Here is a 25,602-nt window from a genome sequence, read left to right on the forward strand (position 1 = left end):
GAAGCGGGGTGACTGTTGCTGTCCTCCACTCTATCGTGACAAAGCTGGTCCAGAGGCTGTGGTTAGATAGAGATACTAATGGGCCTGATAAGTCCTGACTTAAGCTGTTTAAAAGGCAACCTGGTATCTTGTCAGGCCCCATTGAAGCAATGTTTTTCCCTTTAGAGAGTGCAGTGGCAGTCTATTCTTTGGTGATAATTGGCGATGGAATGGTGGAGGGTATTTCTTGGGGATAACTGGTGGTGATGGGAGGTGAAATATGAGCTGAATTTGTCAGCCAGCAGATTTGCTAGATCTTCTGGCTGAGTATAGGCGATGTCCTTTAACTAATTACACATTGTTCGGTGTTCCCTTTAAGATTGCAGACTTAACTGAAAAATGCCTTATGGTTATCCTTCGCTTTGGAGGTCTGTTTTCTACATAAAAGTCTGCTTTCAGAGACTAGACTAGTTCCCTTGTTTGCATGCTTAGACTAATGAGGAACTTTTTGCTCTGTTCTGCACATTCTGTCTTACTTCTTGACATGAGTTTCTTTTGTTGTATGACCTATTAATACCAGCAGTCCACCAGGGTGGCTTGTCTTTGTGGTTTGACTTGAATTTATTTCAGTCTGGTATTGCTGTTTCTATGCAGATGTTTATATGGTCATACAAAGCTTTTGTGCATACCTCTGCATAGGTTTCGGTGTTTTCTGGATTTGGGGAGCTTGGCAACCAGCTATGGCATCCCTTAATAGGGTGCAATTTACCTTAAAGAAGTTCTTAAATGTTTTGGGGGTTAGGTGGGGGGACTTTTTTTTTACCTTGATTTCAGGGGGCATCACTTTTTATCTGATCTTACCAGTGAGGACATCACAGTCTGGAGGGGATGCAGTGTTAGTGGCCATGTATGCTTCCCAATTATTGGAGGGGTAATTAAAATCACCCATGTGTATGGTTTGGGGCTGGATGGTGAATGATTCTAGTAACTTTGGGTATGATGTTTGGGTTTCCTGGTTCATTGTGGAGGACCTATAGCTAGCAAGAATATGGTAATGGATTTTTCCCATGGTTATTTGGACATGGAGTAGCTCAAGTATGTCATATTGTTTGACCAGCCTTGAGATGTGATAATCCTTTATGTAGGTAGACAGATAGATACACCTCTGCCTTTTTCTCTTTTATGTTCAGTGGGTTGTCATGAAGTATGAAAGGCATTATATCCATGCACTGCTGGGGTGCTTTCTGTGGCTTTGAACCATGTTTTAGTAATTGCATAGACATCTGCATTCTCCAGAGTGAGGAGAGCTTCCAGGAGTGCAGTTTCTTGTTGAGACTCCTAGCATTGATTAGTAACAAATCTAGCTTGTTCTGAGCAGCTTTCTTTATGTTGGAAAGTTTGTCTGTTTGGCAATGTCTAAAAAAGGCACTATGGGTGGATAATGTTTTTGCCTAGAGGTGACATTTGAAGACCTTCCCTGGCAAAATAGCATGGCCTGTCACCTTGTCCTCCCAGGCTGACAAGTATTGGAACCCTTTGAAATTACACCAATAGCTAAGCAAGTTGTTAAAGTCCATCATTTTCTGCTGGTATTGTGGCATCATCCTTGGAGATGGTATTATGCTGCTCACTGCTAGGTTTATACCTGCCTGGGACACATATTCTGAGTGCTCAATCATGTATCTCTTCATGTAGTCCAAGGAGGCACATCTTGGATCATTCACACCCACATGGAATATGACCTGAGTCATACTGGTACTTGGGGGTAAGTGACCTGAGTGTTTGGGTGATCCAGAAGGTCCTGGCCCCTGACAGACACCTAACTTTAACCTTCTCTTTACCTAGCCTGGTAAGAGGGACATTGGTGTCTCCCACAGTAACTCTTCTATTACCAGAATATTGGGTTTGTGGAGGGTTTTGCCTTATGGGCTTGGAAGGTGAGACACAATGAGATGTATGTTTGGCTTGTCATGAGAATTGTCTTGTTTGTGTGCATGCAGAGTTTCTGATGACTGCATCCGAGACACCTTTGAGATTTGGCTAAGTTACCTATGAGCCCCTCTGTATATATGGGTCTGTGTGTGCGGTCTTTTGTTGGTGCAGTGAATGATGTGTGTGAGTTGCTGACAACCTTCTTGTTGCTTTTTTGTGTCTGTATGTGAGAATCTAGCCTTCTGTGTCAATGTGTAACTACATCTCTCAAATACTGTATTTGTCTGTTCGAGAATATGTGGTTGTCAGTATACATAAAGCAATTGCTAGATTGCTCCGGATGCCCAAGTACATCAAGCTGGATGCACAAATAGCACTAAAGTGCCCATTCATAGTTTCACATCCTAATGTGTACTTGCAGGTGTTTGTAACTGGATGAGAGAAGGGTGCTTACTTAGTGCAATCTGTAGCTAACCTAACAAGTGATGCTGCCCAGCACCCAAACCAGATGCTTTCTGAACAGTCCTGGTTGCTGTAAGATAAGGTAGACCTAAATAGTCCTAACTAAATGCATGAATGTTGCTCATGATGCAAACAAGTTGCCCTGTGAGTAATGCAAGATTGAGGTCAACTTCCAACGTACATTTTATAGAAGGATTTCAACTTCTGGTGATGGAGTATATACAAGGTACCAGTAACCACCAGTGTACAAAGAGCAGCTTCACACAAGTGCAAGACCTTTATATGATCATAAAAACATCAGTTTTACATTCACTATGCCCCAAGGCCAATCAGGTATGTACACAATGAGCTTTACACTAGCAATTCCAAAATCAGTTGGGTGATATCAGCCCTCTCCTGACAAGAGTGCAAACTTTGACCCTCTTATTGGAAAATGACTGCTTTGAAGCCTGAATGTTAAGGAACCACAAACAGATGCCTAATACTAAGAAACACTAGACACAATGGGGTCTATATTAGAACATTGAAGTTTCAGAACTTCGAATGTTCTAATTTCGAACCCTAATAAGCGAAAGCTGAAAATAGCGAAGTTTCAGAAAACCAAATTCTTTCCTAGGGAAAGAATTTGGTTGTCCGTTCCTGTCGCTTCGCTATTTTCAGCACTGTGGTGGAAAGTTACGGGTTGGGTTCAGTATGCGATTGTGTGGATGTGAGGGTTAGGTGAGTTAGGGTTAGGGCGCGGGTCAGGAAAGTGTGCGAATGTGTGGACATGAGGGTTAGGGTGGGGTAGGTGAGTTAGGGTTAGAGCGCGGGTGAGGTGTGAGTGCGATAGTGACGGACCTTAGGGTTAGGGTTTGGGTTAAGGTTAGTGGGTAGATAGTGGTGTATGTACGGTTTAGTGTAGGGTTAGATGTAAGATTTTGGGTGTATGTGTGTGGATTGTTGTTTGTTTGGTGCGTTTGTGTAGTGTGTATGTGTTTTGGAACGGTGAATTTTTTCCCTAGGAAAAAATTTGCTGTTCTGAATTTATCAGTTTTCAGTTACTAGGGGTCGATATTAGAACATTCAAAGTTCTGTAACTTCGATGTTCTAATATAGACCCGACACAATGTACTTCAGGGCAGAAAAGTAGCCCTTACAGTAGTTTGAAAATGCAACTTTAAAGAAGTGCAAAAAAACAATAAATAACACAATACACTTTCACAGTATAATGAAAAAAAGCAATGTTTTTAAATGTTTACTTCTGTACAGGGCACTAGCATGGCAAGTAGCTCTGTGCAAATGTGCCAGATTTATGCCAGGACTAGAAATACAGAAAACTATCTATTGAGTCCTCTGGCCAATACAATAACTACACTTAGAGCCCTTATGTGTGCTTCCCAATTCAGATGTACCAGGCAAACACCTACCGCCACTAGATGAATAATCTCAGTCCTCCTAATGTAAAAGCACAGTAAAAGTGTCCAGAGTGAAATGCTACCACAAACAAACTTAGACTTAAGAAAAGGCAATGAGTAATTCAAGATAACAGCAGTGCACTTTAAACAGTTTATAAAAGTGTGATAATTCAATAAGCGTACTTCACTTTGTAGAAATGAGCCAAGAGTCACTCAGTTGTGTAGAATTTATAAAGGCACTAAAAAGAAGGTTAGCTGATTAAGCTCTCCAGTTAATAAAGCAACTACATGCAGGAATCTCTAGTGTATTTCCCCAATCTATACAGACCAGGCTACCATCCACTGCAACTAGATGGAAAATCTATCCTTTTGAGATAAAAAACAGAAAAGAGTTTGCACAACTTTATTCAACAGCTAGCTAAATAATGAATTCCAAGCAAGTAAATCAGTAGAACGGCCAAAGAGTGGAAAAATGTATTTTTTTCCCTAAGAATAAACCACAAGGAAAGGGAAATAAATAATTCAAGATATCAACAGTAATGTAGAAAGGGAGGAGCTCATATAGCTCATTTTACAGCAGTGGTGGGTAGCATAAAAATCACAAAGTGTAAAAAGCAGATCAAGGAATGCAGTGTTGGGTGGGAAGAATAACCAGCAGGGACATGCCTTTCAACTCCAAACCTTCTGGAAAAATAACCAAAGACATGGCTGGGAAGAAACAGAAGTATGCCACCAATGTACTTTTCTAGAACTGTAAATAGTCAATCCAGATAAAAACAGGCACACTCGTATATATTTCAAAGGCTAGCACTTGCTCATCCCAGACATGCTGAGAAAAATAGGTAATTTCTATAAGAGGATTGGGTTCAAAGGTTTTTACATTGCAAAGCTCTATCTCTGAGCAAGTCTGGTGTATCTGATCAATCTTTCTCAAGAAATGAGATAGACCTGCCTAATAGGTATTGAAGGTTATGAATCCATACTGATGTCCTTTTACTGTTTTTCAGTAAGAAAAAGCACTTACAATCCTCCCCTGCACCCCACACTCCAATTATTTGAAGACTTTTGTGAAAGAAGTATTAGAAATTTATATAAACAACAATTTGGTATTGGTCATAATTTCACTAAAGAGGAATTTAAGCTTTTGAAGGATTTAACCAGCAACAGAGCTATTAGAACTATGAAACCAGATAAGGGTGGTGACATGATACTTATGAATGCAATTGATTATTCAGCTAAGATGTTTAACATTTTAAATATTGATAGTCAATGCATCAGAGTTTATAAAAATTAGGTGAATAGAGCATATTATAAGATTGACGTTATGTTGCAAGATTTGTTTGATCAAAATGTTTTTGAGTATAGTTTTTGTCTATGACTATTGTTATGATATTAGGACCCTCAACACTAATAATGCACTTCATAAATACAAGTTGCTGTTTTATTTATTTGTGCTTGAGAAGGTTTTAATTAATCCAAGGGGTGGGCCCCTGGGAGCTTAGCCTAGAGTACAGGGAATTGTAGCAACTGCATCTAAATGACAGGTTTGAATGACACTGTGTCTTTTAAGCAATGTATTGAAACTTTGTGCAGCCAAGCTTTAATTATATTTAAATTTTTTGTTGTTTGAATTCATATGAAATGTATGACACTTAGTTCTGTAGTCATTTGTTATGTAAAGCATTATCTAAGATTTGAAGGTTGTGCGTTAGGCCCGGCAAGCCAGCACGTATAACTCTACTGCCAATCATTAGCGGACCGGAGTTCCACTGTGGCGACCCCGAACCGGGAAAAGCCGAAAGACACAAACAAATCTAAGATTTTAACATGTTTTCAGTGGGTAGTTCTTTTACTTATTTTTATTCATTATTGTTAATTGGATACATGATTTTTATTCCCTAATTGACATGGTTGAATAGAGTGTGTGTAGAAGTCCATTGTGTATTTTTTGGACGAAGGTGCTTACTATTAAGTAGTCCAATCTGAAGTTTTTACTGGACTTTCTGAATTATGCTGTATTTTGGAGTGTTCCTGCATCTGTGATATTAGCAGCCTTGTGTGTGGTCTGGTAATTTGTTCTTTCTGCGGGTCTGTTTCTCCTACCACTTGATTCTTTGTGTTTACTGCCTAATAGCTATTGAAGATTGTAAATCTGCACTGACAGCCTGTAACTGTTTTTAGGAAAGGAAAAAAAAATCTTTTCTTACAAGTACCATGTCTTCAGGTAAACTTGTGACTGACTGGAAGAGGGATCTGCGCCCCTGTCAGAACACTCTTTCTCCTATACATTCACTGACATCCCTAAAAAATACTCGTGTCCCAGAAAGATGTTTCTACCATGCCCAAACCCAGATACTGGGCACAGCCCGACAGGATGTGACTGATCACCAGTTCATAGTGACTGTTAGGACTACACCAGAAGAAACCATAAAAGTAAGTGAGCGGTCTGAGGAACAACAAATGACCACTGCAGAGTCACCCACTCTTGGATGAGGTCCTAACTGTGCCCACGTAGAAAGCAAGGGCTTGGAGGCAAGATATTTGCTTTCTAGGAACTGTAGAAGTCAGACAAGCAGGAGAGGGGAAAATATCCTGCTTTAACTGGGAGGATACATTCTATAGGGATTTGACCTCTGGAACAAGTTTGGTTATAAGGTAAATTGTTCAAAGTTTAAACAAACAGGAGACTTGCATTACTGCTAAAAATAAAATCCCCAAACACTGCAATTCACAGGCAGTTTAATAAAAAAAAATGGTCAGGAATCCTATAGTATTAAAATTAGTCCAACAGAAATAAACTGCAGAGAAGATGTCACTGCATGCATATTTACAGGCCATGTCCAGTGAATACAAAAACTGTACTTAAAACCCTGTCCAAATGTTTTGTAATCAACTTGGATTGACAGTAAAAATGACCTGTAAGTTGTCAGCTAGTGAACACAAGCAATATATAACTCCATAAATACATGAATCATACAGTAAGTCATGTCCGGCATCCATAAAGTTAAAACTGATTTCCTAACCAGCTTAATGATAAGAAACGGTTACAGTGTGCCTACTAATCAAATGTATGGCATAAATGTACAAGCAGTACATTATTTTATTATTGGGGTTGCAGATGGGATTTTAAAGTTGACAGCAAGAATGACATGAAGTTGTCACGTTGTGAACACAATCAGTATGTACCCCATAAATGTATGTGGCCTACAGTGAGTAATGGCAGATTCCTTCGGATGTAATAAATTTCATCTGAGAGGTATAATGGCAAGTAAGTGTCACTGCGTGTCCACTCAACATAATACACAAGCAGTACGTTTAAATCCTGTCAGGTAATTGTATGAGTAAAGGAAAAACTAGGCTGATCTAGAAAAAGGGTAGGTAAGTTGCCTCATCCTGCTAACAAACAGTACATACCCCGTAAATGAATGAATCAAACCTGGATAATGTTGCATCCCTTTAGAAGTAAAAATTCCATCAGACAGGAATAACTGTAGGTAAATTGTCACTCCGTGTACAAAACATGCATTCCCTGTAATACACAAGCAGTACAATCAGTACATTGCTGATAAAAAAACAAAACAAAAAAAAAGTAAAAACTGTTAAACTGATAATGTACAATAACCTAAATATTCAAAATCCAATAATCCAGCACATAAAAATGACAGGTAGAAGTAGTCAGTGTGGCACAAGCAGTACAGTAATTCTACAGTACCCCTGAGGAAAAAAAGTCTGACAGAAGAAAAGGCAGGTAAGTTTTATAGACTTGGTATAAGCACTAAGTAAAGAAACATTGTCTCTGCAAAGAAAAATCTCCTCCCCCCCCCCCCCCCACAAAAATATTGTATTAATCAGTACATTTTAAATAAAATAAGCACCCACAAAGCCGTGGCTAGACACAGCAGTCATATACAGGAAACAGAAGGTATTACAGCAATACCAGGTTTTCACAAAGGGTTTGAACCACTGTAAATAATTGTAAAAAAAAAAAAAAAAAACTTTCATTATTATTGCTATTATTACTTATATAAACAAAAAATATATTTGTGTGTGTGTGTGTATGTGTGTGTGTGTGTGTGTGTATATATATATATATATATATATATATATATATATATATATATATATATATATATATATAATCTGTTCACTTGGTCATTTCTCTTTCAAAAAAGAGTCTATCCAAAAGAGAGCAAAAAATAAATATTTTTTTGTGAGGAAGGGTGGACTGCTGTCCATGTAGAGAGTCTGAGATGTTTCTTCACGAGACAGCAAGAAAGTACTGAACATTTTAGTCACTCTGGCTGCTTATGCAGCTCACTCCAAAAGGGCTTAGCCTATCAGCAGCCAGAGTGACTGTGAAGGACATCAGGATTGTATGACTTGGCATGTACCATTATCACGGAAGTGTGTGCACTGATCCTCTTTAGCAAATGTAACTGTCCAGTTGTCTGTTTTTTTCTTCTTCTATTGGTAATGATTCCAGGTTGCCGTTTCTAGTCTGGTTAGAACTATTTCTCTGACTACAGTTTTGAATGCTGGTCTAAATATCTTTTTGATTATTGTCAGTGAATACTGATGTTCTGTCTCATACAGTTTTGTGTTCAGAGGTGTTCAATGCCCAGGTTTGATTACTTTAAAGCACTTAGTAGAAGAACAGCCCTGCTTATGTACAGGAAGCCAGTTGAAGCCTTTAAGAAGATCACACTGGTGTGTAAATTAGCCAGCAGCACAAATCGACACATTTCAAATCAACTAACTAAAACTTCGGAGTGTTAAAGCTGGAGTGTAGGTTTAACAGTGGGAGGCCATATTTGGTTTTGGGCATAAAAACATATCTAACTATGGCTCTGTGGTCATCTGGTGAGTGGAAGTGGAAGAGCCTATAATGGAGTTTTAGCTGGAGAGGAATTTTGCTGGCCCCATTTTCAGTAAAGTAGAGAAAGGTAAGTAAAAAAATTTGAAGGCACCAAGATACCGTTTATTCTTTTGTAGCTGGGATTACATTGTTCATGTTATTCTTCAGTTTTTGTCAGGGGAATTAGTAACTTTATGGGGCACGCATGATACTGGATTTTGTAGGGTTATTTATTAATTTATATTTGTATGTCCAGGCACACAGGCAGATAAATTTTGCTCTACATGTTTGTGCAGAACATCTATAGTAATTTTACTAGATTATATTATGAAAAGATCTGCCTACATAGGTTCATAAATGTGTACAAGGCTAACGAGAAGTAGGGCATTTGTAAGCCTAGCCATGCGTCTCAAATCTCTTGACAAGTTCTGGTACCTCTGATAAGTGTAAGCAGGGGCTTGGGAGATGAAACATTTACAAGAAGGGACCTGAGAGATGAACAGTATACCAACTGCCTGTGTCAATTTGAGACACAGATGCCAAACCAGGAATGAAGTTCCTGCTCCCCATCCAACTGTCCAAGTTGCACTTGAATTGGGTTAGGGAGGAACTCTTCTTTGCCTGGAGCGGGAAACTGTTCCAGAGAAAGAGTAGCTTCTGAGATGCATATCTGTCTCTAGCAGGTCCTATTTGTACCACAGGCAAGGTTTCAATCTTTAGAATGAATCATTCCGGTGCTGTTTGTTTTGCAGATATACTGTAGGTCCATCAGGGTGGAGTCTGACAATTCAGGCATAGATCTGCCCTCAATAGCTTGTAGAAGACAGAAGCCAGGGATAGGGCTTTGAGGTGGTCTGCACTAGGCATATTACTTATGCCCTGTATTCTTTTGGTTAGGAACTTCTTTGCATGAAAATGTACTCAGTGATAGTTCTGATGAATGCTGAATACAGTGGAACAATGACCTCCTTGCACCTAGATGTCATACTTTTCTCCATTTGTTAGGCATGAAATCTGTTTTGGAGGCTATAGTTTGATTCCAGAGGACCTGATAAGTCACGTTTCATGCTATTTAGAAGGCATCCTGGGCTGTTGCTTGGGCCTATTGATGGAGTGTTCTTGGCCTTACAGAGAGCATTGAGGACCTGTTTCCTAGTGATTAGTAAGGGGAATTGTATTTCATATTTTCTTCGGAAAGGTTGAGGGGGAGAGAGGGGTAAAGTTAGAGATTTATTTATTATTTTATTTTACATTTGTTGATCGGGCTGGTCTAACTGGATATATGTCCATTTTCAGTAGTGGCCCGGGGAGAAAAGCTCCAAGCAATGGCAGTGACAAAGCATACATTATATATCAATAGTAAAATGAGTTATAATACATTGTTTAAATTGTGTAGGTACGATAAACTTGTACAGAGTTCTTTAGTGTGTTTAAGCCAAGATCAAATATAGAGAACAACAAACAACATTTGAGAGCTAAAAAAAAATATATGGAGATTCCAATATATTTTTTTTTTTTTTGGAAAAACTCTATTACAGGTAGGCAACACAGAACAGTGGAGTAGAGAAGCATTGGGAGAGCAAGAAGGGGAAATGAGATATCAGTCGGGGTTAGAGCAGGGACAAAGCCAGTGAGTTTTCAGATATTCCTTAAGATGTTTTTTAAAAAGCAGTGTGGAAGCAAGGGTAGAAAGTTCACTAGGAAGCTGGTTCCAGGTTTTTCCCACTGTGTTGGTGAAAAGTGAGTCCCCAGCTTCGTTGTTGGATTTAATAGTGGAAACTAGAAGCTTATTAGCTGAGCGTAGTGTTGCAATATTTTTATAGGGGGTAATCAGATTAGTGAGGATAGGAGTATTATTAGGGTGGTAAGGGATCTTTTGGGTGATAAGAAGTTGTTGACAAAGTAGTTGGTTTTGCAGTTCTAACCATCCCAGCTGTTTCAGGTTGTGACAGTGGTGAGTTCTAAAGGGGGTGCCAGTGGCAAATCGGGCTAGGTTATTGTAACTGGTTGAAAGTTTGGAAAGGTTGTTTTTAGAAAGGTTGTTTTTAGAGATGAATTTGTTTGCTGGTAGGTTTGCTATATTTCCTGGCTAGTATAGATGGCTGTATTATCAACGAGTTCTGAACACAATTATACATTGCCTTTGTTGGCTACAGGTGTAGGTGAAGAATGCTTGTGGTTACCCTTGACTTGTGAGGCCAAATGTACTTCAAATGTGGTTTTGGTACACTTTCTTTTTTTCTCTTAGTTGTTTATTTAGTTTGACAGTGATTTTATCCTGCTGGTTAAAAGCTCAACAACAATGCCAAAGGAGATGCTTTTATAAGTCAGCTAATTTATAAAGAGTGAGAAAAATAAAGGGCTTATGACTGACCCTTGAGATATGCTAGTGCTAAGAGTCTGAAGTTCAGTTAGGAATTTAACATTTTGAAGGGTTTTCTTCTCTGGATAGTGCTTAAACTAGCACATAGTACAATTGTCAAAACCGAGTAATTGTTTTAATAGTCAAAGTTTCAAAGGCCCTAGTCATATTCACAAACGGACTTGCAATAAAGTTTGTCATTCATATTTCTGTTAAGTTTTATCAGTTTGTAGGTTCATAGGTATGTAGGCTAACAACCACTACTGCCTTTATAAGCCTAGCTGCTCAACCCAACCATACCCACTTGTGTCCCTATGTATCATGGGCACTTATTAGGAGGGAGTGTGTTAGTTAGGAAGTTTCTAAAGGTTAGGTGGGGAGGTATGTTAGTTTAGGCTGTATTACTGTATAAAGAGAAGTCATGGCACTGAAAATGTTCTGGAAGCCATGTTTTGTCACAAAGTAGCTTATATGGTCAAACATCTGTTTGTATAGTAGCTTTTCAAACATAATGGGTATAAATTTGAGGCAGGCCTGTAGCCATTGTACATCCTAAGGACAACAGGTTAAGACAGAGGAACAATGATTGAGTTTTTAAATGAAGATAGGACTATTTCAGTGGACAGTTAGAGGTTGCATATATGTGCAAGTGGTTTGCAATACTAGGAATAACCATTCTAGTGAAAGCAGGATGCAGATAACCAAATTTGCCCTGAAGGAGTAATTAGATGTTTTAATACCCTTGATGGATATCTGTTAAAGCACAAGTAAGAGGTAAAATTTGTGGTTGTTTTAATAAGATTATAAATGCTGAGAAATAGGTTGTGCAAAGAATTTGTCAGATTTTCCAAACTGGTTAGTAGGAAAGGTTTATAAAATTTGTGCTACTATTAATGGTAAAAATAGTATTTATGAGTTTGCTGTCAGTAATTTAATCCACCATTTGTTTAAGCTCATTCAAAGTTGTTTTGTTATGGTGTAGAAGGCATTCTACTCGCTCCTAAGACATTGCTTCCATGTAGTGACTCAGATTAATTTAATGTCAGTTATCAGCCAGGGGCAGGTTTATTCTAAGAGTATTCTGCATGTCACGGAGAACACCTTTTCTTGTATTTTGGAAAGTTCAAACAGAAAGTATCATAGATCTGTTGCTGAGTTTGCCTCACATTACAAAGGGAACCAGTTAATAACTTGTAGCTGTCTCTTTGGTTTCAGATATGGGTCTTCATGCTTCACATTACAAAGGGAACCGGTTAATAACTTGCAGCTGTCTCTTCGGTTTCAGATATGGGTCTTCATGCTTCACATTACAAAGGGAACCGGTTAATAACTTGCAGCTGTCTGTTTGGTTTCAGATATGGGTCTTCATATGACTATTTGAGGTGGTATTTTCTTTGTTCTAAATGACCATGAGAAATTGTAGGGCAGTGATCAATTTATTAGGGAGGATTTTTATTTGCTGGCAGCATTGTTTTGTAGTAGTTATGGTAAGATAAGAAGTGGATTGTTAGTTAATTTAGTTTTGTTGTTCCTTTACTATTTGTTCTGTTTCATGTATTTGCAGTCTTCTGTTTTGATGGTGGGCATTGGCAAATATTGCATTAATACTTAAATTGCAAAGAATTATTGTATTGCTGTTAGGCCCTTCTGGAAACAGTTCAGTAAGGACCTTTTTGCGAGACAGACATAGTGGAAGGGGGAATGTGGAGGCCTTCATTGTAAGGTGTGCTTTAATCCAATTGGGACTTCTGTCATCTCAAGTTCTAGCAGTAGTAATACTGGTCAGTAAGTTTTTTTATTTCTAGGAGTACATCCCAAACATTCCATGGGAATGCTTGCATATCGTTGAAGATAGTATAATTTGTGTATATGTATGTATGTGTGTATATATATATATATATATATATATATATATATATATATTTGTGTATATATATATATATATATATATATATATATATATACACATATGTATGTGTATATATATATATATATATATATATGTATATATATATATATATATGTGTGTGTGTGTATGTATATATATATATATATATATATATATATATATATATATGTATGTATATATATAGAGCAAGAAAGGCAAGTTCATCTTTGTAACAATCATTTTTGGTGGGTTAAGCAGGGATCCAGATAAATACATGATTCATGTTATATATCACAAATATGCAATACCATGGTGCAGAATGCAACACACAGAAATATTTTCAGCCTTCCTACCAGCATGTCAGCCATCTCTGACTAACATAAGATAATCTTATTTTGGGATATCCATGTTTATGTGGTCCTAGTCTGAAGTTGCAAATCTGGCAGGTGTCGGGGAAGAAATGGTTGACTGAAGCGGGGAACTGAGACATGGCTGATGGGAGACAGTTTGGCTAAATAAAAAAGGACCAGGTACTCTTTCTGTCTGCCAGACATTCATTGGGATGTCTAACACCCAGTTCACAATAAATTTACTCATGCTGAATTTGTCACAGTTAATAGATGCAATTTGCATAAAATAAAATGCAATGAACTATGTGCTCCTCAGCACCATGTGTTGTCAAATTAGACTGCTGCAAGTAAAAATAAATAAAACTGTACATTTTCTGACTGCAGTGACCTCTGTCAAAAATATATTTTCTTAAAAACAAAATTTGCTACCTAGAGAAAAAAAAGGCATATTAGGATTCTGTGACTCCATTATTACCCAGTACTTGATCTACTGTAGTGTCAAACTATTTCTCCTAGTGAGCTCTCGATCCTGTTATTGTCTAGCAAATATCACAATTAGTGGTCTCTCTTGGCAGTGGCTAGATGTTCATAGGTTGGTACTAGGCTATCGGCCCTAGGGCTTACGCAAGCCTAGCCATAACAATTCCCTGACTATTTCTTCTTTTTCATTCAATTTTTTTTTTTGTAGAGGTTTTGGATCCAAAATATGTGGTAGCATAGGGTAACCCCCCCCCCCCAAAAAAAATAGGGGGTAAATTCCATAAAGGAACTTAATCTTCAGTATTTACATGGTTTAGGTTGAGAGCACATTTATAACAGTTTGATTTGTCAGTGGTTTAGCCATGTCTGCTAACTCAACAGCAGGGTGGCATAGACATTTGTTCTAAGATTATTATATTATAGAAGGAGAATCAACCCCATGAGAAAAGTAGGAGGACTTCTGTGCAAGCTACTTCATCACGTTGCCCTGGGTCCAAGGGCACTGATGCCATGGAAGCACCCTTGCAGCCCCTGGTCTTGAATCCTGCTCTCTCCAAAGCTGTAGGCTTTGACCCAGTTGGACACCATTCTGACTGCTAACACATCCTCTTACCCTGAAAATATAGTGGTATTTTTTGAAGAGTTACTGGTTCCCAAGCATCAGAACAGAATACCACTTGAGAATTCTGGGAGGGAAAGGAGGTATCCTTAGCATGCTGGTGAAGGAGGATACACGAGTACAAAAGCCAGAACCAAGGGACAACTCCTAAAGACTCCCAAGTTGTTAACACTCTCACCGGGTCTAGCAAGACTTCTGAATCTGAATAAAGTACACTCACCACATTTAAACACCTGCCTGCTAGTGGGCATATTGCCCCCTCCCCATCCCAGCATACCTGTCAAGTTCTTTAACCAGTATTATCTATTCTTTTTTCATTTTTTTCCAAAAATTTACAGCTAGACCTGGACCTTTTTTTCTGTCTCTGGAGTCCAAACCTCAAAAAATGAAAAGTGATCCTTCTCCAGAGAGACTGAATCCTATGACTGTGAGGAAAAGGAACTGGACTATACTATACAGCTTCACTCCACCTTCATTTATAATACAGATAATGAGATTCTACTGTCAGTCAGTTTGCCTACACAGGACATCTCATTTGAGGACACCGTCTCCCTTATGAGAGAGTTCGCAAATGGCAATCTCAAGAGGCATCAGCTTCACAGAAATTATATTTGGACCCTCTGTGACTGGATCTTCTGAAGCCCATGACCATTTTTTCCATTCAGAAAGCCCTTCTGGATGCCTTTGAGGTGGCATCCTTGGAATCAGCTTCCCAACCTCCCACTCCCAAAAGGTCTGACAGATCTTTACAGAGTGAAGGGCCCTTATAAGAAGTCAGTGGTGGATCCCAAATACTGTGTTCCTAGATACTACTAAGGAAGCTAAGCTGACCCAAAGTCACAACAGTCTTTGCATTAACCAGAATGCAGAACTTTGGACCATTTGGAGAACAGGATATACACTGCAGCATCTTTGGCACTGAAAGCCCTGAACTATTAAACAGGATGAAGCATCGGGGAGATATTTTTAAGTAACCCCATGAGATTTCTGTGGACGGGAAGATGATGATCTGAAGGTTAAACTTTTAATGCTGGTGTAAAATGCCGTACAGGTGAGCAGGCATGCAGTTAAATCTCAGTATCATACTCTGAATACACCATCTAAGGCTGCTTCTATAGAATATGTCATTTGAGGCTATATTAAGTGGCTGAAAATGTGATGGCATGACTCTGGAATACCCCTGCCTGACAAGGACTTGTTTTTTGGACATGCCTCTCATGTGGTATTTAAAAAATGTAGGGTAATGAGAAAATAAGTCAGTCAAACAGTTGTTTCATCCTCCTACTCCCAAATACAGCAGAAGCTATTCTTCCAAGAAAATTCCTTATTACAGATATCAAAATAAAGAAAAAATACAGTTTAAAGGTAAAAAGGGTTTTCAAAAAAAGGAACCGGCAACAATAAAATAAAGGCAGGTTTGTGAGCTCCCAGGTCCAACCTTCCAAGCAGGGCGCAACTATGACAATCCCATTCTTCGCCATCCAGTGCCTTCCAATGCCTTCCAAAAAGCAAACCAAACTTTGACCAGATCATCCTTCACAAGTCCCAAAGAGTAGGAGGCCAGCTGACCACTTCTCACCAAAATGATTGGACATACCAAAAGAAAAGTGCTCAACCATTGAGTGGTCCATACCAGTCCTGCCTGGTGTGGTGCCAGTCGTACATTCAGCCCAGAACCAGACCTTTAACCAGGGGCATCTTTGGTACTGCCTGGGGGCAGGCTTGCATTGTGGACTTCACAGGTCAGAGCATCTGGGGCTCTAGAGAGAGAGAGAGGCACATAAGGAAAATGATGGCAGCCACTCTGGTACTTAAAAAGTTCAAATCTATGTGGAAGAGTTGAGTCGTAAATGCAGTTCATGACAATACAGTGATGTGGTACCTAACATAACATAATCCTACCCATTCTGCAGGCTAACCATTCAATCTTGGTTGAAAACCCTGGAGTCTCCAATGCTTCTGAGGGCCACCTACATTCCAGTCAAAGAAGGCTCCTTGGCAGACAAGTAAAGCAAGACTTTAGCAGATCCCCACAAATGGATGCTTGACAGATGTGCCTTTTTTACATTTAATAAAGAGGTGGGGTGTACAAAAGATCAACCTCTTTGCTTCTACAGACAACAGATAACTGAAAAAGGTTTGCTAAACAACCCTGCAATAACAGTCTTTGGTAGTAGATGCCTTCTGTTTTAGTGGAGCGGATTTATTTCTTTATGCTTTCCCCTTGTATACCCCTACTATCCAGAGATGGCTAAAAGTAAGGAAATAGAATAAAAGTGACAGTAACGGCACACTCCGGTCAACACAGCACTGTGTTTTCCCCTACACCTGGGTTGGGTAAGGCAAAAGCCCTTAACAAAGCCTCATTGTGTGAATCTCATAACACAACATAAGGGGTTCACTAGTACATCCCCACTTATTCACTTTCAGACTCACTGCTTGGAGGTTATGATTTTCTAGCCCTTTAGCTTCCATTATTGAAAATACTGTATTAAGGTTATGAGACAAACTAGGAAATGTCCTTCCTTAAATCACTGTTGCAGCATTCGAGTACTTGTGGAGGCATCCTGCCAAGGGAAGCATGATATCCTGTCTGGTGTACCAAAGCCACAAACCTATTTGACATGTCAAATGTCTGGTATATGAACTCAGCCTGTATGTATACACAAATGGATGCACGGGTGTAATATCCCTAGACTATCTCGCTACCAGTCCAAAAGCAGAAGCTTCATTAATAATGCATCATTCTGCTGCTACCACTGCCAAAGGACCCTTCTTTTTCTTTCTTTTTTCCAAAGCCATCTGTTCATGTCAGGCTCCACTATAGTTCAGGGACAGTGATCCTCCAGACAGAGGGAGAGAGATCAAGGAACATATCAGTGCAAAGGAGATAAAAGCCCTTCTCCAAACCCTAGAAGTGCTCTCTCACCTCTAGAGCCCATCTTCCCTGAAAGTGTTCACAAACAACACCATGGTGTCCCTACAAGCAGTTACATACCTTCAGAGGACAATGTTTTCACAGACTCCCTCAGCAGATCCAGAAAAGGCCCTCATGAATGGATGTTACACAGAAATGTCTTTCTGGACATAGTCCACAAATGGGGTACATCTCAAATAGATCTTTTTGCCTCTAGCCAGAACAGACAATTCAGACTGTTCTGCTCCAGCACTCCTTATCACCAGCCTTGGAGGATGGATACAATGTCTTTTTCAACTGGTTCCTCTGCACCTTCCTTACTTCCCTCTGCTTCCTAAGGTCCTCCTGAAAATTCAGAGGGACAATCCCAAAGTCTTGCTAGTGACTCCCTTTTGTTCCAGGTAGCATTGGCTTCTTTTTCTACTCCATCTGACCCGGGGCAATCACTTCAGGTTACCCCACAAAGTTGATTTATACAGAACAAGGGCTGTTTACAGGCTGTGGACTTGACTTTCTGGGTGATATAATCTTAATTCCATTCAAGTACCATTTTCAGAGCACATGCTTCAGGTACTCCAGGAGGTGAGAAAACCTACCACTAGAAAATCTTACTTATCCAAGTGGAAAAGATTTTCAATATGGTGTGGCAAGAAGAATTTGGACCCCTGTAAGGTGGGTATGGCTACTGTTGTGTCATATATGTGTGAGTTACTCAAAGGTGGGCTGGCCTATTCCTCCATCAAAGCCCACTTGTCTGCTATCTCTGCTTGCCTGTCTTTAAATCCATCATTGCTCTCCAGGATGTGAACCCTCTTAGGAAGGATATTTCTGTTGTTGCTTTGTCTATCCCCCTAAACCTGTTCCTTCCATCCTCCTGTCAATATCCTCCCAAATCTGCCATCTAATCCTCTCATTTTTTTCATACCTCTCAACTGTGTGCTACATTCACTGCCATTATATATCTTTTAAATGCAGGTATGCCCCATTGTCTTGCTACCTTCTGGCTCTTATTCCTTCCTTTTGTTTTGTACTTCTCTTTCATTTTCATACAAATCTGTCTTACCCTTTCTGTATTTTCTGTAGCCATACTGTCATTAGTTTACCCTGTACATGTTTTATCAGGTATTTTACTAATGCAAACACCATTAAACGTATTACCTCTGTTCTCCCATCCAGCTTAGTCACCCTACTTGACCATTTCTCCAGGATTCCCTTTATTGTATCCCTTAATTCTTTCAACCATTTCCTCCTGTTCTATCCTTCTGTTGGATGTACCTTAACTCACAAATATTTCCCCCTACTTTTTTGTGTTCAAGTTTAAATAAGTTACACAATTATTTCAAAGTGTATGTATTCTGCATATATTGTCAGACATGGTATATGCTCAGGCTTAAAGATTTTGGGGATATTTTATTACATTTTTACAAAAGTAATGTATTTTCCAACCTTCATCGGAAAGTTAAGAAAAAGGAAATCCCATTCTGTTAAAGCAATAAAGCATTTTATCCAGGGAGTACTGTGTGTGTGTGTGTGTGTGTGTGTGTGTGTGTGTGTGTGTGTGTGTGTGTGTGTGTGTGTAGGTAGGTGTGTGTAGGTGTGTGTGTGTGTGTAGGTATGTGTGTGTGTGTAGGTATGTGTGTGTGTGTAGGTATGTGTGTAGGTATGTGTGTGTGTGTGTGTGTGTGTGTGTAGGGGTGTGTGTGTTTGTGTGTAGGGGTGTGTGTGTGTAGGTATGTGTGTAGGTGTGTGTGTGTGTGTGTGTGTGTGTGTGTGTGTGTGTGTGTGTGTGTGTGTGTGTGTGTGTGTGTGTGTGTGTGTAGATGTGGGACTGTGGGTGTAGATGTAGGGGGGGTATATGCAGACCAAAGAAATTTACTTTTCTCTGCTACCAATTCTGTTATCATGGGTATGCCAATATCTTTGCATGCCTGGAAGCTTACGTTTTATTGCTTAATCACTTGCACAGTCAGTAAATTGTACTCCAAACATATGCACAATACTTAAGAATTAAAGTAACAAGATATGCATTCTTGTGTGGCATAAACCCCCAGTTAATGTTTTGATTTACAGGAACTGCAATCTTTGACTGCAGTGGCGATGGAAATGCATGAAGCATTAAATGGAGAAATGGAGAGGAGCAGACACCTAAGTGAGACATTGCATAAAGAAACTCAAAAACATCTTCAAGAGAAGGAGGCAGTGAAAGAGGTATTGTTGTGAAATAAAATATTAATCAAAATAGCCTTATCCATATGGAATGAACAGTAGTACCTAGATAAGCCTGTTGTAATTGGGCTTCATATTAGAATTTAGAAAATATGTATGCTGCATTGTTTCTGTATCTAGTATTATTTTGTGAAGCTAAATACTACAAATAAAATTGTGCTTAATTTCTGAGAAGAGACGATTTGATAGCTCATTTATTTTCACTGACTAGACCTGTTCCACTAGGCATGTGGCCTTTTTTCGGGGGTGACACAAGACAATAGTGGCACAAATGCAGAAAAGTTAACCAGTGGGCTGTGGGCACTATCCCCCTCTTACTGGACTGGAGTATGGTGACACAGAATGAAGAGGAGATAGTGGATCTGTATTGTGTGGCGAATATAGATGGAGAAGCACTGAGTACACAGCAGTTGTTGAAATGTGATGAAGATTCTCTGTCAGCCAGCATAAACAATTGACAATCATGAAGTAATATTTCAGAGAAAATTGAGATAGTAGGAAAATAGCAGATGTGTGGAATTCAAAAAAGATTTGGGCTTAATGTGGCCACTTTCTACTTTTCAGGTAAATAAAAAAATGAGTTTTCAGAAAAGTAAGGGTTTTGTCTTTCATAGATACACAAGTGGAATCCACTTGTATGAAAACCTTTGAAATGTTGGTGGGTTTCACTTTGGACAAAGTGTAGTTTTATTTTTTATTTTTTTATCTTTTGCTTACAGGGTTACTACCGCTATCTAGTGGCCTCTTTTCAGGGGAGACCTAAAGTTGCATTTATACTACATCTACTCTCTTTCTAATAGGTGCTGTGGGATCTTTTATGTCGACTTGAGTTACCCCCACCAGAAGCAAATGGGAAATTAGTTTACTATCTTATTTAAAGGATGACACACTCAGGAGTGCAACACCCTCCTTATACTGCATTGCAGTGTCAGCAATCCATCTACCTGGGGTGGGAATAGAACCCACAGTCATGTGCACCATATAGGAGTGTACTACCCGTTGTGCCCCTGACACAATGATGTAATACAAAAGCAGTGGGAATGTGTGCTACAAAAGATGGCAGACTGGATTTGAATTTGGAAGGCGGTTACAATTTATTTATACAAGAGTTGTCTTGTTAAATAATACTACTCCAGGTCTTGGCAGTTGTTTGGATGGACTTTTCCTGTGCCCTGAGAAGTTACTTTTTTTGGGGCCTTTGAGGGAATTATCTGAATCTTAAGTATGATACATTATAATTTATTTAATTTGTTAATTTTCTTACTTACAGAAGTGAATAAGTTGTGTACAAGACGTCTTTAGAGTTATTTGACAAATGTTTTGGAGGGATGATCAGAAAGATGTGAGAAATCAGAGATGATCTTTAGAAGGTGACTGTTAGAGATTGAGGGGAAATAAATATGGATGGAAGTCCAGCAATGGAAAATTAATTCTGATATGATTGTTAGATGATTAGCTTTGGGTTTCTTGTATTTTACATCCTCTCTTTTTAACCGGAATGGGAAATAACTGGAATATTTTTTTTCAGGAAGATATACATATTAGTGCAGAATTATAAATTCTTAAAATATTTTCTTTGGTGATGGGGCAACAAAGATTGCCAGTGACAGGGCTAAGTATAAGAACATTAAGGAAAGGAACTGTAAGTCTATTTATTGAGTGTGAAATGCCACAAATATTTTCATTAACTTGTGTAAGAAAAACAAAGTGTTTAACATTTAACTCTGTCTATTTCTGATCTTGATATAAATGCTATTTGGTATGGAATTTAAAAATAATTTTGTCAGATAAACCAATGGAATTTGGATGGACAGACTGACTTCTGCATAATGAGAAATGTCAAGCGCAATAGGATATTCTAATATTTGCACAAAATATTTCTTGTTTTTTTTTTTATGTCTAGAATTTTGTAAAAAAATATTTTTAATCTTACGCTTATGTAATAAAGTAAATATGACTCCTGTCTGTCCTGCTCCTGGTGGAGTTGGGGCTAAAGCAAGGTGGCAGAGAGATAAGGAATTGAACGGATACAAATGCACATTACCATTTCTCCTGATTAAGGATTTGTTTTTCACAAGGATCTCTCTCGCATTAGTACTGACTACTGGGACTTCTGCCACAAAAGATTGTGACTTCCAGAGTTTAGCACCTTTACCTCTTCAGGCCAGATGGTCATCAGCCCCGTGAGACGTCAGCATGTTTCAGGTGTAAAGCAGGTTATTTCTTGGTGCAGGATTAGCTGCATGATGAATTGCTTGCTTGGTGTCCGCATCCCAGCATTTTTGACCTGTTTCAGAGCTAGTGCAGTTAAATATCTCGTTGGGGAAACTTTTCTGTCCTGTTTTTGGTTGTAATGCTTATATTACTAGAAGTGTGGTCAGGCAACAGTTGCGTGCATGAAATATGTGATCTAAAGAAAAAAATCTCACAAAAATGCTTTCCATAGGCATGTGACTCGCAACGATTTCCAAAAGAAGAGGCTTGAGGCCTTGGCCTGCACTGCTGTATGTCATCTGCTACTTCACATCCTGTCACAGTAATGATTCCTCTTCCCTTTTCTAGAGGGGGATTTTATTTTTTCAGATTTCCAACCCACCTGACTCCTCACAGCCTCTGGCTGTTCTTCCCAACTTCCAGACTTCCCCATCCCTAAATCCGTCTATTGTTCCTTGCTTGGTATTCTTGATGTGACCCTTTGGGTGGGTCCCTTGACTCCTTGGGAAGCCAACCTCAATGGTACTCCCTGCCAGGCTTGGGGCATGGGGTTGTCAATGGAAAGTGATTAACATGGAGCCTGGGAACCATCATTATGGCAGTCGGTCAGTGTCCCTAGCTATGGAGATGGCTAGTGCAAGGATGTCAGGACATTGTTGTTGCCCACTTGTGTTAATTTGAGATGTCCTCAGAGGCTCCTGGTAACACAGGTATCTGTTTTTCTTCTCTCTCGCCCCAGGATGCAACAGTTGCCACTGACTACTTCATCTTATCTATCCTGGCCAAACCAACTGGCATCCCAAGTCCATTTCAAAGTTTGGGTTGCCAGATGCACAAAAAGATGTCATGTCCCTGTACCCATGGACTGACAGTGGGGTGGAATTTTAAGCAGAAGGAGGAAATGGACTTTGGGGCACAACTTTAGCTTCCAGTGCCTTGATTTGGCTTTAGGATGCTGAACATGATAGTGACACCTCTGTAGCCCCCAGCCCACAAACCTTAATTGTACAAGGCCTCTGGCATTGCCCTTTGGTGGCCACTATTCCTTAGGGCCAAAGAGCATCCTTCCAAGATAAAGGTTTTCTTAAAGAAGTCTACTGAAGTACCTCTATATGGGACACTGAATGCAGTGCCCATTTTGTCATGACTGAACAGTAAGGCAATGCCTCTTCAGTACTTGTGAGAGAGGATGTCCATGGCAGGAAGGTGGGAAATTTAGGCCACCTACCTGTGGACCCAGGCTCTCCCTTGTGGCAACATTTAGTTCTTTCTCAGTTCCTGATCTTGAAAGAGGGCCCATCAGTGCTCCCTGCAATTACCTGAGCATTGGGTAGGAGGTCTACTTTCATAGCCCAGCTCCTCACAGGCTCTGTTCCAGGAATGGTTTTCCCTAGCTCCATGGTTCTTGTAGTTTTTGCAAAACAAGCAACACACAAGTGTTGAATGGAAGGGTACAAGTATGAGTTATTTGCACTGATTTAAGGAGTTTGTGCTAAAAAACAAAATCACAGCATGGCTGTTTTATAAGAAAAATTGTGTACAACTTTCTTCTAATTGTTCTAGAACCCTGTGATATTCGTGAAGGTGTCCAAGTGATTATACTTGAGAATAAAACAATGGTTTCCTATTGTTGTACTGCACATTACTGAAGGGCAAATTTCCAGCAAGTTGATTTGATGGAATTTAAGCACCCCCTTCCCTTGATGACCCCTGTCTCACACAATACTACATTCATGGACAGTTTCTATGCTCACTGCAAGTGTTTGCATTGAAGCCTCATTCCCCATCAGACATAAATGCAGTGCTATACTCAGGAATAAACCCCTGTGGTAGAGTCCTAATGTAGGCAAAGTAAACTGCAGAATGAAAGAAAGAAACTTATTGTACATAAGAATAAAATAAATACCCCAACCTCTAAAAGTGGACTCAAAAAATAAACGCAAGACTTAGGAGTGCTATCAAACTCTCCAAAGATAAGTATGAACTGAAAAATCACGTCTGTAAAGGACAGTGAAAAGTCCTTTAACTGTCAGAAAGCTTAGAAGCAATACCCAGCACATACTTATCCTCAGAAGTCAAAGCCAACATATTCACTGATAAATTTAGTTATAAATTTACACATTTATCCCCCCCAACTTTCAAATGCATATTACCATACCTGTAACCCACCAGATAACCTTGCAGCAAATCCTGGGGCACTCTTCCAAGTCACGAACACTAGCTCCATGGATGCAATGTGCCAGGTTGATTTCTTGTCAGCACCAAGCACCATAGCTCTTAACCCTCCATGTCCAAAATGAAGAACGCAACCTCTTCTAATGTGGAACAGATGGGCAAAATGTGGAACACTTACTAACAGCTTGGTAATAACTTATCTTAGGAAGCTCATAAGATGGTTAAAATGTGCTATTTTTACATATAAAAACTTATCTTGATTAATGAATATGATTCTGTTCTCTTCACCATGGATATCAGTTAAAAATTCCTAACACTGAATGTTTGACAGATGCTTTCAGTGTGGAACGTTGAAGAAAATGAACATTATAGGACCTTGAATGAGGAACATTCCTCGTAATGAGGTACACTTGGGAGGTATGCCAAGCACAGGCAGAAAGTAGTCTATTAGTGTAGAGGGTGCACACTCATAAAATGCTTGTTATTAGAGGTATGCCTCAGGGATTGTTCCTTGGGTCACTTTTGTTCAGTATTTACTTCTCTGATGCCAAGTCTGTGGATAACTATAAACTCTCCCACTGACTCCCAGATTCACCAGAATAGTCTAACACATACAAACAAGTACTGCAGTTAGCAATTGTATACCTTCGATCCTAAAACACAGAACTCACTGACCACTACATATCTCGGACAGATCGCCTATTACACACCCCTCTCTAACTCATCTCTTGCTTAACTCCTAAACTATTTTCATCAAATACTGAACTTCCTCTGTATTACTAGCCTAGCATTACCTTTCACTACACAAGGACCTACTATCCACTTCTTTCTTTTTATACTTGTGCCAGTCCTCACTGGTCACCACTAGCTATAACTGTCTCACCAGCATGACTGTCTGCCACTGTGAATCACCTAACCTGCCTGTTTATATTTTATAGCTTTAATCTATGTGTAATTAATTACCATGTCTAATCCATGTTGTATATCTGTTATAATCTTATAAATGTTTTGGTTTAATGTAGGCTTAATTTTTGTATGTAACCACAGAACTTTTCTCCTTATAGTTCCAGTGAAATTGGGTTCAATTCCCAGTCAGGTCCTGGTTAACAAATGTAAATAAGTAAACTTTTTGTGTATGGCATATCTTGGAAGGCAAGATGTACCCTAGTCTTGTATAACAAAAATTGGGGTCTGGATTCTAATGAAAAATGTAAAATTTTGTTTGTGGATAAAGGGATGGCAAGGTTGAATGTATGTTTCAGCTCTTGATTTGTCATACTAGTTTATTATAAATTATTGTAAATATGTGCATTTGTTGGTGATTTTATTTTCCTGCTCTTTTCGATAAGTGCTATGGTATCTTTTACATCCATCTGAGCTACCACCAATTTAGGCAGATGGGACCTCTGTTTAACATCTCATTCAAAGGATAGGACTAAAGATAAATACACAAACTAGGAGGCATAGCACCAGGAATCCTACCTAGTTAAATGGAAGAGATGTTCTCTCTCTTGCCAAAGAATACCTCATCCTACAAGTATAGCAGGAGTGCTTTTAAATTTAAAACCTGTCAGAACTTTCTGCAGGAGGATTCATTTACTCCTCTGCGAAAGTGCATCTATCTGCTGTATAGGTATTCTCCATTAGCCTCACTGTTACTAATAAAACTGTTCCTTACTGGGGACCTTTCATCTTAGAAAATCCCCAGCACTTTAGGATCTTAACATTTTACTTGCAAGATTAACT

At 39.2% G+C, this 25,602-nt stretch overlaps 1 protein-coding gene across 1 annotated transcript in view; it reads left to right on the plus strand.

Moving 5' to 3' along the window:
* LOC122814518 (rab11 family-interacting protein 4-like) overlaps window positions 1–25,602 on the plus strand; it is a 319,471-nt gene that overhangs the window by 218,838 nt on the left and 75,031 nt on the right. The window contains exon 8 of the mRNA XM_044087093.1: window positions 19,312–19,449. Coding sequence (XP_043943028.1) covers window positions 19,312–19,449 — 138 coding nt within the window. The remainder of the gene's footprint in view (window positions 1–19,311; window positions 19,450–25,602) is intronic.

The sequence above is a fragment of the Protopterus annectens genome, chromosome 1.part1 (assembly GCF_019279795.1).
Source record: "Protopterus annectens isolate FY-2018-M chromosome 1.part1, PAN1.0, whole genome shotgun sequence".
In the NCBI taxonomy this organism is placed as follows: Eukaryota; Metazoa; Chordata; order Ceratodontiformes; family Protopteridae; genus Protopterus; species Protopterus annectens.